Source organism: Synchiropus splendidus, chromosome 9 (assembly GCF_027744825.2).
Source record: "Synchiropus splendidus isolate RoL2022-P1 chromosome 9, RoL_Sspl_1.0, whole genome shotgun sequence".
Taxonomy (NCBI): Eukaryota; Metazoa; Chordata; class Actinopteri; order Syngnathiformes; family Callionymidae; genus Synchiropus; species Synchiropus splendidus.
This window is the reverse complement of record NC_071342.1, coordinates 13355825-13372459: the sequence shown is the minus strand read 5'-3', so window position 1 is coordinate 13372459 and position 16635 is coordinate 13355825. Positions and strand designations below refer to the sequence as shown.

Here is a 16635-nt window from a genome sequence, read left to right as displayed (position 1 = left end):
ACTGATGAAGAGGCGTCCCAGGACTATTTTTGTGCGCTTGAGTTAAAAAACCTCCGGATTGTATCGACGATTAGAACCTCGTCTTCATCTGTAGGCTTCACTAAAACGCAGATTTCATCATTTGAAATACTGTAGTGGGCCTAGTTTTTCCCACAGTTGTCATGGTAGGTTGAGTGCTGCAGTAACAACAACAGATTAGCCACATCATGAAGTTTTAGGAATGAATAACGGGAACTAAACTGAGGGGAGAACTGTGCCAACAGGAGTAAAACATCACGGAGAGCGGCCGCGAGACTTGTATTAGAGATCAGATAAGAAAAGTCTGAAGACTGACAGGTAGAACTACGTGAGAGAAATGCAGAACATGTAGAAGACAGACACAGTGCAGTGTGATGGGCAGAGCATCGAAGACTCAACTAAGAATATGTATTACTGGGATTAAATGACCAAGTTTGATCTGTAAATGAGGTGATAACAATGTATTTGTACCCGGTCGTGGTCATGGTTCATAGCTTTTCCACGGATATTCACATAAATTCATAACTACAACACCCATTGATGATACCTTTTAGAACATTGTAATACATTGGGTAACATTGTACTATAAATTTGATAACCATTATGTATGTCACAAATCATCGATCTATAGCTCATGTTTTTTTCCCTATATTTTATTATTTTACATTTTATTGATTACAAAATTGAATAAACTGTAGCACACCAGAATATGGCTCATGGACCCCAAGCTGCCTCCGGACCCAACCACAGCTTCCTACAAAAACTGCGTCTGCAGTAAGGTACGACCCATAAGAGGTAAACAAAGGATACTAAGGGGAAAAAAAATGACAGACACTGTGGGACTGGGATAAGTAAAATGTGGACATATTAAAAAAAAAAGCAATAATTAATTGGGAAGTATGACAACTTTTTTTTTCTTGTAATAGTTCATTTTTAACAAGAAAAATCAACACAGTTGTATAAGATTTTTAAGATGAATATTTAATTGTATTGTCATATATAAACATTTGTTCAAGAAAGTTTTTTTTTTTTCAAAATCAAGCTTACAATACTGTACACAACAGTTCAAATACACTTGCCAAAAATACCAACCGAATACTTTCAATAAAACATTTTCCCCCGCATGTGCTTTTGCTTGATCATGATCATGATGAAAACCCCTGTAGTAAAATGCAGAAGGCAAAGCGCTAATACACCAACACCAGGTTGGCTCAGTGTGCTGTACTGCGATGAAGAATGGCAGTATTTAAATTAGACCAGAAGCCAACAATAGGTATGAAACGATTTACATTTGTTCTGCAATAAAAAGGATGGAAAATCGATGATATAAAACACAGCTGTACAAATTCCTTTTACAAAAACTAGGTGCAAAGTATTCAGTTCCATCAGTGGGACGAACATTTGCGATGCTGAGGACATTATGAGCAGATCTGTAGCAGCTACGTTTCCAGTTCAACTTTTTAAAATGACGCTGGAGAGGAGATGTTGGGATTTACATAAATACAGTAACACTGTCACATTGTAGCAAGGAGATCCGGGAAACAGAAGGATGGATAAAAAACCCAGTAGAAAAATAAAACTCCATCATGAAAGATGATGCGACTTTGTCCAGTCAGTTGGACAAGTTGAAGTAGTGACGCAGCGAGGTATTGGCTCCACATTCCTCTTGGACATGTGTTGTTTTCTGCTGCAGTTCTACTGAAAGAACCTGAGGCCCGCGACGAGGAAGAACTTCTCCAGGAAAATCTCTGAATCCAAGACTGCGATGTGGGCGGCCCGGCCGATGAGGGAGTTGGCTGTGTTTGGGAGAGCATGGATGACATCATATCGCACGAGATTACAGTCTTTGTTCTGAAGAACTGGCAGCAGCAGATTCTCAATCATCTCAGCATACACAGGACCTGGAAAAGAAGAAAAAAAAGCTTAAGAATTACAGTTCTTATTGTCGGTGAATGCTGGTAATCTCCCAACAAGCCATTTCCAACTAACAAACGTCTCCATCTGTCTCTGTATCCAACCCTCAAAGGCGAGCGTTTGTCATCCTCATGAGATGCCAGAACAAGCACACACAGCCATATTTAACACCAAGGCCTGCGAGATTAGAGAGCTGACCAAGGCCCTCAATCACTGAGATTTGCTGTGTTTGGAAAAGCACAGCTACATTCATCTGCTGTTCCTGGTTCATCCTTCAAATGAGTATATTGAATAGATAAAATATATTTTAATAGAATATTCACAGAGCCATCACAGGCAGTACAGACACACATCATCACATTGCTCTCTGTAAATATCTAGTTAAGGGCGCTCATCTTGTAGACCATGTGAAAAGACATTCAACCCACCAGTCTGTTTGTCTTTTAATGCCGTTTTGCACATTTCTATCCGTGCAGAGTGATATGGAACGTAGCGATCCTGCAGGGATCCAACCAGCACCACATTCCTGAAATACTGTAGACCTGAAAATAAAAAAAATGAAGGCTTATGTAAATATTGGAAAAAGAAAGACAGACTTCTATTTGAAGAAAAAAAAAGAAGCTTAACAAACCAGATTTCTTGCTGAGCTTATATAGAAAGGTTTGTCGAGGGTCTGAGTGATCCCTGCACGTGAGCTGGAGGAGCGACCCAGACTTTTTCCATTTCTGCATGAACCAAAGACCTGAGAACAAAGTTGATTTTACTCTGTAGATCCGCTCATCAGAAGGTCTTTTTCATCATCATCTTGTGAGGCACAGCTCCTCTCCTGAGTAGAAAACCAAATGGAGGCCCACCTGTGTTCACAAGTGCAGAGCTGTTGTACAGAGTTCCCAGGTGAGGTCCAGAAAGGGAGAGGAACGTGTGCAACTTGCTCAAGTAGCACTTAAATCTGGGTCTGGTCAGCACTGAGCGGACGATGAGGTTCCCCAACGAGTGGCCGACAAAGCTGACAAAAAAAAAAAGAGTCACTTGATGAGCTCATATCCATCTCCTGCAGAAAAACTGGACGGCGATATTTGCTGTACATTTTTTTAATTCATTGGAACGCAAAAATAGGCAATATTACATGACTGCAGAAGAGCAGAACATTATTTACTGGCAGTTGCTTGAAAAAAAAACTTCACTATCTTCACTTCAAAACCCTTTGAACTTTGTAGCTTTGCCGTCCGCCCCTCAGCCAATCACTGCAAAGGTTTTATCTCCCGGCGTCAAACCACATCAGAGGGAACTTAAACCAGAACACACTGATAAAAACCCACAGAGAAATTGGAGTGCACAGTAAAGGAGCAAAAATACAAGTTCATTTCGAGTGGATCAGCTTTTCTCACCTGATTTTTGCCAACGTGAGGTTGTATAACTGGATGTACTGGATGATTTCATCCAACAATCTGTCTGTCATGGACTCAAAATCTGCAAAGGTATCATTCTGCAGTAAAAAAAAAACAAAAAAAGGACTGTGCATGTGTGGTCTTGCGTTGCAGCTGCTACAGTTGTTAACGGGTAATTATGGAGCTACTCAGAGTAGCTTAACAAGCAAAACATCAAGTACAGACTTACTTGTGAGGTTTTGCACAACATATCAAAAAGCACTGTTTGTGTTAATGAAGTCACCTGATTCCTTTCAGACATGAGAAAGTCTATACGAGCACCAGGCAGTCCCAGCTCCAGATAGGTCTTCACTAGTCTCAGGTCTGCACTGTTTCCTGTAAACATAAAGGGAACACAATGCAGTGCTTGCACAGCTTTAACAGTCACACACATCCAAGAATCCTGCACATAGTTTATCATTAGGATAAAGACCAAAATAACTCAACTACAACATGACAGACACTAAACACACAAGAAAATGAGATATTTACCATCCAGTCCATGGACACAGACTATGAGGTGAATGCCCTCTTCACAACCTTCATCTTCCTCTAAGCTGAAGTAGGGAACAGTGGATGCCAGCTCCGGTACCTCACTGTACAAGAACCCTGGTAGTTTGAGCTGTTTCATTTCTTCCTTTGCCTTGATAAACCTGCATAAGCATAAGGTGTTTGGTTGAAGCTTCGGGAGATGAAGAAAGGAAAATATCTCTATATCTGAAGTGAATCAACTCACAGTTTCATCTGAGGCTCAGGTACACAGTCGTACCACTGCAGACGACTGGACACGGAGGTAGAGGGACACCGAGGTCGTACAACACCACCGGTGGCTTGGTTGGAGCAGATTGGAGCCTTGGAAGAATCTGTTATTCCGTGGGTGTAACCGATGCCAAGCTGTTCGAAAAGGATCCTCGGGTGCTGAGTTGTTGTGTCCTCATCTCCTGCTTGCTCCTCATAAGCATCACCGTTCACGAACGAATAACCGTCACCTTCCTCGTAGTAACCGTTCTCGATCATCTCCGGCTCACCCTCCTCCTCGTCCTCCTCAACAGGCGGTCGCGTCTGGATTCCCAGGGTGATGGCAGACGTTTCCAATGGGCTGATTTCAGACACATCCGTGCTCGAGCGTGAACCAAAGTAATTCTCCACCATTCCACGTTTGACCATATCAGTGCTACTGGTGGCAGAGTTACTGGTGTGTGTTTCACTGCGGGATTCTTTCACGGTTCCGGAACCAGATGCCCCTTCTAGCCCAGGTTCTGCCGAATCCAGTATGTGGGATTCTTTTTCAGAGTCAATTACAAAAGTGGATTCAGGAGTGCTGGCTACAATAATGTCCTTGCTCGGTGTGACATCCCCTGAAAAGACTAGACTTTGCTCCTGGACCAAGATGCTGGACTTTCTGAGGCGAACTTCAGCTCCACTAGTCCTGGAAGAACCCTCTCCTTCTTCGTCTGATGGCAAGGAGTTGATGGAAGTTAGGGATGACTGAACTCCGCTGACAGTACTGGTGTTTTCAGGCATATCTCCTGCCCCAATCTGCTTTGGAACTGAACTCTGCTCAAGACTTCTCAGGGCAGGACTTGTGAGTGGCCTTTCCAGATGAGGGGTGGCTGGCTCTTTACAATCCAGTTCCACACACATCTGTTGAGCGAGAGCAAACTGTGTGGCAAAAGAGCTACACTCACTCTCAATGCCTGAATCTGACAGACGTGAGGAAACGCACGCCTCTGGCAGCCGGATGCTGTCGCCTTTCACATGAACCGATACGGAGCAAGGCAGGTTACGCCTTGCTGGTACCTCACCAGAATCCGGCCTCTCAAATACAGAATCAACCCCGGAGTCACCGGTCTCTGCCCCAGTAATCTTGGGGATTCTACTACCTAAACCGCCATCTGTCCGGCATGGCAAAAGAACGGAAACCTTTTCTCCTCGGTGTGGATTCCTTTGACTTGGTTTAACTTCTATCTGTTGAAGTCCTGAGGACAGTTGTCTGCCACCATCACCCTGTTCATGCGTTTTGTTTGAGGGATTCACAGCCCCAGTACCTGCCTGAGGGTTCGGGAAACCTTTCAAACAAGTAGCAGAGGGAGCCTTGGCATCTGGAACGGAACTGCCCGTGCTGTATTCTGATGTGGCTACAGGTTCTAAAACACTACTGGCATTAGTCCTTGAATTATGATGCAAGTCACCCTGTGGGGCACTCTGATCCTCCTCTGAGTTAAATAGAGCCCCCCGTTCTTTGTACTTAGAACTCACATCAGCATAAGGAGCTTTGAGGTTCTTATAACCCACAAGAACCACAGAATCCTTGGAGCCTTGTCTTGTCATCTTCTTTGAGTTTCCCTCAGTTTTAGGGTTCTTCTTCATCTTAACCGACTTTCCTTTACTCTTGGGGGGTGCGTCAAAGTTGTCTGGCCAGGTGTTTTCAGAGGGACCACACCTGTTCTCAGGCGAGGGGCTTGCTGCGCCACCACAATCCTTCGAATGAGATCTGTCATTTTTACTGGCGGCTGGACCAGATTTGAGATTGTGAACTCCTAACCAGGGTCCATCACGGTCTAAAAAAAACCAACATAGAACAGGGGATCAGCCGAACGTTAATCATGACTTTATGAACCAATGAGAAGCAATGTTACGCACCTTCAGTGATGGAATCCAGGTATCTATCCTCAAAGATTATTGGCAAAGAGCTAACATCACCGTCAAGGTCAGCACATTCTACAGGAAGTGGAGGCAATGACAGGAAATAGCTAGAACTCTTGATGGCATTTGTCATTTGCTGGTGACTGTGCGCGCTGAGGGAGGAGAAGATGCAGTTAGTGGAGAAGAAATAAGTTGTATTTAAATTTATATTTAATAATTACTGCACTTGTATTTGTAAAAAAAAAACATATATATACATATATATATATATATATATATATATATATATATATATATATATATACATATATATATATATATATATATATATATACATATATATACATATATATATATATATATATATATATATACATATATATATATATATATATATATATATATATATATATATATATACATATATATACATATATATATATATATATATATATATATATATATATATATATATATATATATATATAGATATAGATAGATATAGATATAGATAGCTAGATAGATAACGTTTTTGGAAACTTACTGAAGCTCTTGATAAGCCAAAGCAGATTGTCGGGGGTGTTCCAAACAAAAGAACGTCTCAGCGAAACGCCTCACCTGATATAAGATTTAAGGACAACAGTCAAGACCCAGATTAAAGGTGCGTTGGTATGTGCAGTGTGAATAAGGTGAGTCCCACCCTCAGTGTGTGGTGTTCCATGGCAAGGAGGGCAGCGACGTGCTCCTGCAGGGACACAACTTCTACAAACTGTCCCCAAAGTGCCATAAGAAGTGAGCACAGCTGAGCCAGGTTCATGTTCACCAACTCCGCCAACTCATCTGGGGACTCGGCTTTCTGCTGCAGTCCCAGAAGAAACCACCAGAGCGGATCAGTGAGCAATTCATGTGCCGGTCAACACACCAAAATCACTTCTGCAGTATTTTGCCAAATACGCATGTAAATCACATAGTCTCATTATATAAGTTCATAACACACTAACAACAGTTCTCCACATGAATGTTTTGGAAAGATTATGTTAATTAGGCCATGTTTCCCACTCTATTGCTACACCTACAATTCACATCGCACCAGGCTATAAAACAAGTTAAAACATGTGCAGTGTTGTATCAAAATGCTCTTCATTCCACAGCTCTATGAGAGGCATTTCTCTCACACACATACTCATACACAATGGGAGCAGATGAAGACAAGAGTGGCATTACTGTCAAAGGTGCATATTGAGAAATAGTACTCCTCAGTTAATCTCTCTCAACTTGTTATACATCTTCAACTCAGAAATCACTCATTCATGGGTGAAGCTGCCCTTAAATAAACTCGAAATTACACAAGTGGAAATGTGGATTCATGTGATCAATAACAACTGAATGACATTAACACACAGACTGGGGGGGTGTCAGAATGCGCCCGAGGGGACATGACATTAGTCAAGTTCAAAACCATGTGGGACACCTGATAGTCCTGCAGTGGCGCAGTATCTTAGTATATTTGCACAATCAACGAAGAAGAAGGCACACGGACTGTTTGAAGTGGGTGGCTGAACAGAGTATAAATCAATAACAGCGTTTATTCATTAACACAGAGGTCAAAATTAAAATCAGTCGTCAGCAAAGGACACTTCAATAGAGGAATAATTTCTTACCTTAACTTGTTCACATAAGTCGGATAGTCGCGTCTCCAAATCCAGTTGCTCTGAAAGGCAAAAGGACAGCTTTTTATTCATTTATTTTCATATAAACGACAGAAAAGAATGCGAGAAGGAGACTGAACAAAGAGGTGAAGTGAGGCGTTATATCAAAAGACCACAGACGGTCCCATAGTTGGTGTGTATCACGGCAGTGTGAGAATATTATGGTAAAAGACAATTGTTAAAATCGTTTTAAAAGAGTGACAGCAGACAAATGGCAAACCACGGGCAGCAGTTGAAGTCAATTGTTTTAGTGTGACAGCATGGCGAGCTACAGATTGTTCTACCAGAAGAAAATTGAGGTGAAGGGAAAAAAAAGAGCAAAACACTTGAGTTTTTCGAAGGTTCAGAACATACCTATGTAGACGTGCCTTTGGCTTCGGGGAAAGGATCTTCTGAGTACTCGCTCATAAAGGACTTGCATGCTGGGCTTGGCTAGTAAGATTGCACATATAGGTTTGTTTAACTTTCTGTTAAGATGTATCTGGGACTGGCAGTGTCTGATGCAACGGAAGACATTGCTCCTCTCCAGTGTTTTTGTAAAAGTCCTCGGAATGCAGTGCCGTGATGGGAAAGGAAAATGGCGCAGTTCCACAATGACGTACAAAAGAGTCACGGGAGACCATTGATTATCATAGTTTTGGGTAATGATGTAATAGACCACCATAATTACAATTTAAATGTTTTGGCAGGAGTAACGACGAAGCTCTGCTTCTACTGCAGTCAAGAGGGGGATGCAACACACAAGTGGGAAAATACTGTGACACTTGGAGATTATACCAGGTGTAAAAAAAGTGTTACAAACCTATTAAAAATGTGTCACATAGTTGACTTGAAGCTCATTTAAAGTGTTTTAAACATATCCCTGCTGAAATTAAAATATGCCTCACTAACAATTTCAAACTATACCAGGTTGAGTGCAAAAAATAAAGATTCAAACTCCACTCTGAATGATTTAAATCCACTTCTTCCAAAGCAGGATGATGACATAAATGACAAGGTTTATAGAATTTTGGAAAAAAGTGTCTGCAACATATGCAATATGGAATGAAACCTACCAAGTTCCATTCTGTGGGAGGAGGGCAGGTCCTTGGTAATGGAAGTAAAATAGTCAAAGAGGCCCTTGTAGGCTTGGAGGAGACTGGAGCAAAGGTTATGGTGAAGGCTAAATGCATGTTGTAGACATGGGTCACTCACAAGGAAAGTTCTGCCCTGAAACAAGAAAACAGAATAATATATGTAAAAGAGGATAAATGTATACTTTAAGACTTAAAAACAAACAAACAGATTTTCACAATGCTAGACCGCTACTTACATCTGGGGACACCTGTTTAACATAACTGCTGCCAAACACGACGCTCTCCAGAGGTGGAATAAGTGAGTCTTTGCTCTGTGCCGGGGCGTTGCGGTTCAGCCAGGTAGTCTTGACCGGCCGCGGAAAACTAAACAGACAGAGGTACAACTCTCGCATTTAAAAGACAAGATGTGCCGGAGGCTGTTGTGTGTGTGAATTTTGTGTGCACTACTACGATCTATAATTAAATCTCACTGGATGAAGACGATGGAAAAGGAATGCCAAGTTGAGCAGTAAATGTCAGGTAAAATAATATTATGGTAAGTCTTTATAGGATTTATCAGATGCCTTCAGCATGAATGGGGTGAGTAAGTGAAGAAGACACTCAACTGTTTTCATGACGTTCAGTGTATTATTGGACAGTCATGTGTTTCACACATCTCACCTGATCAGTGGTTGATGGAGAGCCACCAGTGATGCATGGATGGTTACAGAGATGACTGAAAGATGGAAGTAGTCAAACATGACATTGATGTGCTGATGGATGCCTCGTTGGAGGCTAAAGTGCAAACGAATAGTGCGGCCACTGATGTTCTGCAGTGTGCTCGGATCCTCAGGCCTGCGGACGATAGATGAGTAAGAGACAAGGCACAAATTTAGCCAAGAATTACATAACGTTTGCAGACTGTAATTGTGACAAAAACACATACGAGTAATCGCCATCTGTAAAATACAAGTCCAAGAAGAGCTGAAAATCCATGTCGGTTAGGGATTCTTCCACCTGAAATATCAAAACACATGATATGTCAAAGCAAGAAATGTTTTTGGTGCGCACTGCTTGCCATAAGGTCACACAACTCACCTTCTTCTCATCCAGCAGCATCATTACTTTGAAAAGCAGCACATCATTGACAACAACCTCTTCGTTTTTGTAAAGAATTTGGAAGGTTTTGCTGGAGATGACATCATCTTGGACAGATGCAGGAAAAGCTAGATCAGAACCTTCATTTAAAAAAAAGAACAGAAAAGAAAAAGTTATTTTATGAGATATTTCAGACAGTGGAGACATCTTTCTGAATGAACCATGTGCTTAGTTTCAAGCTTCCACAGGAGGGAAATACAGTGAGTGTACATATAAAATGCCTCAGCCAACTGAACAAGTATCTGTTGAAAGACCAAGATGTTAACTCTTGGGACCTCTCTTTCTAAAGGAGACACTTGTCATTTCACCAAAGCAGGATTCTTGCCAGAGCAATCGAACGTATTGGAGCCCATACACCCTTGCGCCAAGTTTCAACCAGCACAAGGGGGCTTTTTGGTCGATTGGTAAATCAAATGTGACCCGTTGAAACAGCTCAACCTTGACATCAGTCCATGCAAGCTAACACTACATTAACATCGCTTTCCATATTGGGGTTGTTGCGCATACAACGCCACCCATAGGAGGGGCGTGTGTACTACATCGTCTCACACCATTAGGGAAAAACTATTAAATCTATTATGACTGTTATTGAAAAATATAGACCAGATAAAATAACAAATTCAGTAGCTTTACTTACACTCCCCAGGTTTCTAATAAAGTTGGTCTGTTCATTGGTTCTGTTTAATCACATAAAAGACGGACAGATTATTCTGATCCGTCTCTGCTATTGCAGAGGAAGTATTAGCGGTGAATTGCAAGCTCGGTACCATGTCACAAAGGTGGTGCTGCCACTCAAAGCATGTTGTTTTGTTCACTGACCCACCAAAAAACTGTTTTTTCATCCATTATCAAATTTAAATTAGCATACTTTTCATTTATCCACAAAAAGAAAAAATATATAACTATATGACAAGCACTACGTTGAAGTGGATTTTTAACTTTGTCTATCTCATGATTGAGGGCGTGAACTGAAATGTACCCACAAGAATGTTTATTCTTTTCTATTGTTCTTTAACAGTCATGCAGAAGTTTAATACACAAAAGGTGTGGCAGCTCTTTCAATTAACTTTGACTGACAACATGGTGAACATATATGGTGAACAATATTTCTGTTTCAGCCAAAAGGCATCTTAAAAATGAAACATTGTGAAGTTTTTTGGTCATTCATATTTACCTCCTGCATGATGTAGACTGGTTTCAACTTTATGTGGCACCCTGGTTGGCAATTTCATACTGGCACGAATTTGGTAGAACCTGGAAAAAAAAAAAAAAGCAATTAGCTCTACAGGCACAGTCGAATCACTCTTGAGTGCGGTTTGAGAAACACAATCTAGGAGGTTGGTTTCACGTGTCTTTTGTAGGAAAATCAACACTAAAGGCTCTTTGAATAAATAATGAGAACTTTCTTTTGCAGTCAATGAAGTAGTAAAACCAAGCTCTAATACCTGGGATGATTATGTTTCAAGGAAATGCTGTCTTCATATATTTTAAATGAATCATTCAGTGCTGAACTCTACACACATACTCTGCAGTAACTAAAGATAAATTAAGCTGCATAACACTGCCATAAAAATATTAAATATCAGATACCAAGGGTTTAAATATACATTGTTCTATGCAAGAATATTGTATTTGCATTTAGGGTTACATAGTACATATGCTTCCTGTGGATGTTCTGTACGACAGCTGTGTGATCTTGTAAATATGAAACAGTTCAAGGTCATACTGAAAACATAAGCTACAAAGACTACTCACCCTCTTTGAAATAGGTCCACATTGTAGAATTTGTGGAGCTCCACAGAGAACTCCACTGTAGCCTGGACTTCGGTCATCTTGCTGCAGTCAGAGATGCTGCCTTACATCATCGGTGATGGACCTGAAGGCCTGTGGGCAAATGATCATTTCCATCAGACAGAAAAACAATCTCCACCAAGTAGAGCGTCAACTAGCCTGACCTTGCTCTGGGTAACCACATAAAGCTTTGACTGTAGGGCGAAGGTGCCCTGGCAAAAACTCTCCTACAGACGGCATGTAAATTAGTCATACAAGATCTAAATAATGCACTGAACTGAAAATGTTATTAGACTCAGGCCAAATGAGAAAGACGCATAACAGCACTGTGATTTGGAGCAAAGTAAATAGCCTTAAACAAAAAAAATATAAAGGCAATAACAGACAAATATTTAATCATGACATTGTACAGTATGGGGATGTGTGTACAAAATCCTAATCATTAATCGACCAAAATGTAAAAATTGTCTGAATAAGTCATTCTACCAATGGAAATCTGCTTTTAGAAAAATGTATAGATCCAGTCTCATTAAACAACTAGAAAAACACTCTGAGAGTGCAAACCTCTGCCAATCATGTTTTTTTTTATTTTTTCCCTGCAGCTTCCCTGACCATGTTTTATGTTGTTATATGAACAAATAACAAAAACAAACAAAATAATCTCCCTATTTTAAATTATTCTTTCAAAAAATCCCTGGATCCAGACAGTGAGATTCTGAGCACTTCCAAAATTGAAATGAGTTATTCCTTGTCCCATTTGGCATATTTCCTGAAAGTTGTTCCTTTAATAACTTTTCAAGTTATTTTGGACACACATTGACAAAAAGAACCGTCGAAAACATAACCTCCTTGACAGAGGTAATAAATGAATTATGAATATACTCGATTAGATTAGACTGCCTTTGTTCTGCCCACAATGGGGAAATTTGGGTTGTTACAGCACCATACAAACATTGAATATTAAAGACATGGAAAAAGCATATGAGTTATAATCTAGGAGTATTCATTGACTTATGTGAATCAAAACCCAAGATTTCAGAACAGTATGTTACAACAGAAAGTCTATACTATGGAGTGTGTGCATTGGAAAGAAGAACTTTTGATGATTTTTTAAAGCAAATGCATAACAGGAAAATGAGTCCCTCTCAAGGGTGTGAACAGCAACAGCAATAACAATAACAATAACAATAATAATAATAAAGGTCATCCAGAAAGTGATCCTGATGACTCCCAAAACTGTATCATTTGTTCCTCGTCCCATTTCACATGAGCTAATCTGACAATGCAAACACTACTATTAATGATAACTCTTGCCATTTCTCCTTTACAATTGTATTATGAACGCACACTATACAACTATGCAGCAGACATTCAAAATTTTAGTGAGAAAGAATGAACCAGCAGTTTGAAGATTTCAGGCCAGCATTTACCTTTTGTATCTAATCTAATGTAGACAAACAAGGCGTTGATGCCCAAATAGAAGACGTTGCTTATGCAAACGCTTTAAGTACATACACTTAAAAACGCAAATAACAGTTTTAATTAACATCATATAGAGGAAGACCGTGATGAAGTATAAACCATAAATGACCATCAAAGTAACCACAGATTGTTCAACCACACACAGAATAAACACAACAGTTCATTAATGTCAGTGTCTGTTTTGAAGCTTCTGTCTCTTATCGTAGAGCTTACAAGCTACGTGTTACAGGTGGGACAGCAACAACACTCACTCAGAAAGTATAAGTCCCCAGGAATCCAGGAATAGCGGAATAAACCTTTAAAAGCGTCTAAATCAACAACAACACTAACTCTCACCTGCTAGCTGTATCGTTAGCCGCCCAATGGACTAACACTAGCCGCAAGCTAACTACTTACCATTGCGCTGTGGAGCTAACGTTAGCTGTGATTCCATTCTTTTTCGGGCAGAAAACCTTTATCGCGTCCACAGGCTCGCTAGACAAACATTCGGATCGCAATGTTAAACAATACATTGATGACCTATCTCGGACTGTAGCTGCAGTTTCACAGCCTCTCAGGAGCGGCCACCTCTGCTGCTCATTGACGAGCATCGAACTGCGCGAAACCGGAGGCGCAGTTCTGACGTCACATGCCAAACAGTGATCCCAGAATAGGAGGAAAGGAAGGCAAATTATTATTATTATTATTATATTATTGTTATTGTTATTGTTATTGTTATTGTTATTGTTATTGTTATTATTATTATTATTATTATACCTTGGACTTTTTTTTTTTAACTAGAAAAGCACTCAGAGAGCGTAGACCTCCACTGAGCTGAGACTTCTTCTGGACGCAAACCGGTTACCTTTAGTTTCCGCAGGATATTCACTAACCACTAACCACCAAGTCGTATGTAAAGGAACTCTGAAGTTTGGACGTACATAACTTATTTCCGTCACACTAGAGACTTTCACTTGTTTGATTATTTAATCTACAAACCCACCCAGCAACAACAACAATAATATTTTTAAATAAACCTCCACTTACTCGATACATTTATAATGGCTTTGCATTTAATTATTTGTATTTTTCTTTTATTTTCAAGACAAAGTGCTAAATTACTTTGCAAAATGTTGAATCATGTTTTTGATCACGTTATGAGCAGTTTATTTTTTCAATTTAATGTTTCATAAATGTTTTGTCCACCCATAAATGATGAAGGAAAATTCAATTAATTTGATTATCGAACATCAACAGGATTAACTTTGCAATAAACAATGTTTGCTGTGAAAGATTTTATTTAATTTCATTGGAGCTGGTCACTGAATTTGACTAGTAACAATGCCTGGTAAATACTGGCAACCATGGCGATCTCTGAGAATGTAGATATTCTCTGAGAAAATGATAATATTTTTGCTGAATAAAATGCTAGAAACAAAAAAATAAATTTGCATTGCAGCGGACACAAGACACTTAAATTGAATTTAATGAAGGATCAATATGTAAAAGTTAAACGAACGCAGAAGCTCTTCTCTGGAATGTGACTTTGGTGTTGGTGACAATATTGACTCAGTCCCCCAAATAAATGACAACAGTCAGCCATATAAAAGGAGCCCTCACTCTGACCCAACTGCTGAGAGATCACCAATACAAATCCTCTCTGGGAAGCAAGAAGAAACAAATCCAAATACATTTGATCAGTTATTAGATCATGCGTTGAAATGGGTGGAGTCCAGAGGTAAATATCATTTTAAATATTTCACTTGACATTATGATGCATCATGCTTTGAATTCTTCTCTGAAATTATTGCTTTGCAGAAACATTCTCCTGTGCTTGCTGTGCTTCTTTGATGTGATTCCACCATATTTCTGCACTGGACTTCACGGTCAAAGTGAGTAGTATCACTGCATTCTGCACCAATGACTAGAGAGGATTAAGATTTTCCCTCAAATGAAATTATCCAACAAAGGTGACTCTTATTGATTCAATTGTCTTACCTTGAACTGTGTTGAAGGCAAATCTCTGCTGAAGACTGCTCTGCGTGCCGTTTGTAAGATTCTCATACATATGCAATTAGACTATTAAACCTCTTTGCCGCTCAGCATCTTGTGCTGCGCAGACCTCAGTCACGTCTGGTGAACCCGCCTTATATAATACAACTATTATATCATGACATGTAAGTGGAGCAAGAAACTCATTTGATCCCATCCCAATAACTCAGCTGAACATAATGTGAGGGCCACGGGGGGATGTGAGTAATACATGCACCAGAATGTGAGAAATAAATGGTAGTCGCTTGAAGTATGGTGCTAAAACACCTACATTTTCAAGCTTATTGTCCCTTGATCTACACATAATGCCTGTTCTCTGGCTCATTACCAAAGAATGACTATTAATGCTCAAAAGCTTATCCTGAGGCTTAAATCTGAACAATATGTCGAGAGTCATTTTCCTCTATGGAGTAGAAAACAGCAATTTATTTTATATGTTTTTCTTTCAACCTTGATGAAGACCTTCCTGTCCACATATGTACAAATGTCGGACTTAAGTGTTAGAGAGGAAGCCACAAACACCCTGAGCTGGCCTAATATTGATTCAAGGCTGTGGTGCAGCTTTACAAACACCGAGCCTTTTAACTCGCTCCTCTTTCTCACACATATAGGTACACAAAAGCGTACACATGGTGACGGGTTGCATTCTGTTTCTCTGTTTCAGCTGTGAGGTTCTCTCCTCAAGTTGCCATTCACATGGAGCACCAGTCGCTGTGCCCTGATGTCAGCGTTGGTGCAGATCGTTTTCCAGGTGTGCTGTCAAGATTAACAACAACAACAACAACAACAACAACAACAACAATAACAATAATAATAATAATAATAAGGAGGAGGTAATACCTTTGACTTTTTGACCCAAATCTCTCTAGTAAACAAGAATAAAAACCTTTGAGATCAATTGAAGGTTTGAGTGGTAGTGCCACATGGTAGTTCTGTACTCAAACCACACTGTACTGGACAAAGACCAAAAGCTACTGGATAATTAATACACCAAAGTTGTTTAAGTGTGAAGAAGTGGGGACTTTACACTCAACGAGTCAGGATCACCTTGTAATGTCTTGTTTGTGTGATCTGGAACATTGCCCTAACCCTAACTTGATTCTTCAATTGAGAAATCTGATCTATTCAGAGTGGCCTGCAAACTGGGCAGAATCTAGTGTTTCAGCGCATGCGCCATTAACTTGTGTTGCTAGGCAACGTCAATTTGTAGCCCCTTCTGATGACGTTGTTCAGCGCAGTTTACCGCAGGGATTTTTGCAATTTTTTATGATTAAATGACACTTCAAATGACCGTTTTTCTACTCTAAATTACTCTAAATTATTTTCGTGTTTGTAACTTTTGTTGACTGGACTGTAAAGGCTTTTGACAAGTGAAAACTGAAATCTAAATAATTCGATCAGTCC

At 40.0% G+C, this 16635-nt stretch overlaps 1 protein-coding gene and 1 long non-coding RNA gene across 5 annotated transcripts; one reads left to right on the top strand and one right to left on the bottom strand.

The window, feature by feature from the left end:
* Positions 1-998: 998 nt before the first annotated feature.
* Positions 999-13793, bottom strand: fam135a (family with sequence similarity 135 member A). Of its 4 annotated transcripts, none has more exons than XM_053875593.1 (21): positions 13597-13793; positions 11683-11811; positions 11102-11181; positions 9868-10007; positions 9716-9786; positions 9451-9624; positions 9027-9153; positions 8770-8923; positions 8069-8146; positions 7667-7716; positions 6706-6864; positions 6550-6623; positions 6003-6157; positions 4096-5920; positions 3852-4012; positions 3604-3695; positions 3321-3418; positions 2787-2938; positions 2564-2674; positions 2361-2474; positions 999-1919 (listed from the first exon to the last, which is right to left on the bottom strand). In XM_053875593.1, exons 2-21 carry the CDS (start codon positions 11757-11759, stop codon positions 1714-1716), a joined length of 4098 nt encoding a protein of 1365 aa, XP_053731568.1. In that variant the 5' UTR covers positions 11760-11811; positions 13597-13793; the 3' UTR covers positions 999-1713. The 4 variants fall into 4 exon arrangements, with proteins under 4 accessions (XP_053731568.1, XP_053731569.1, XP_053731570.1 ...); XM_053875594.1 differs by having other exon boundaries at positions 6706-6861; XM_053875595.1 differs by lacking the exon at positions 8069-8146.
* Positions 13794-14813: 1020 nt separating this feature from the next.
* Positions 14814-15933, top strand: LOC128764488 (uncharacterized). The gene is made up of 3 exons (XR_008415766.1): positions 14814-14917; positions 14998-15071; positions 15896-15933. It is a non-coding gene; the product is annotated as an uncharacterized LOC128764488 (long non-coding RNA).
* The last annotated feature ends 702 nt before the right edge of the window (positions 15934-16635 follow it).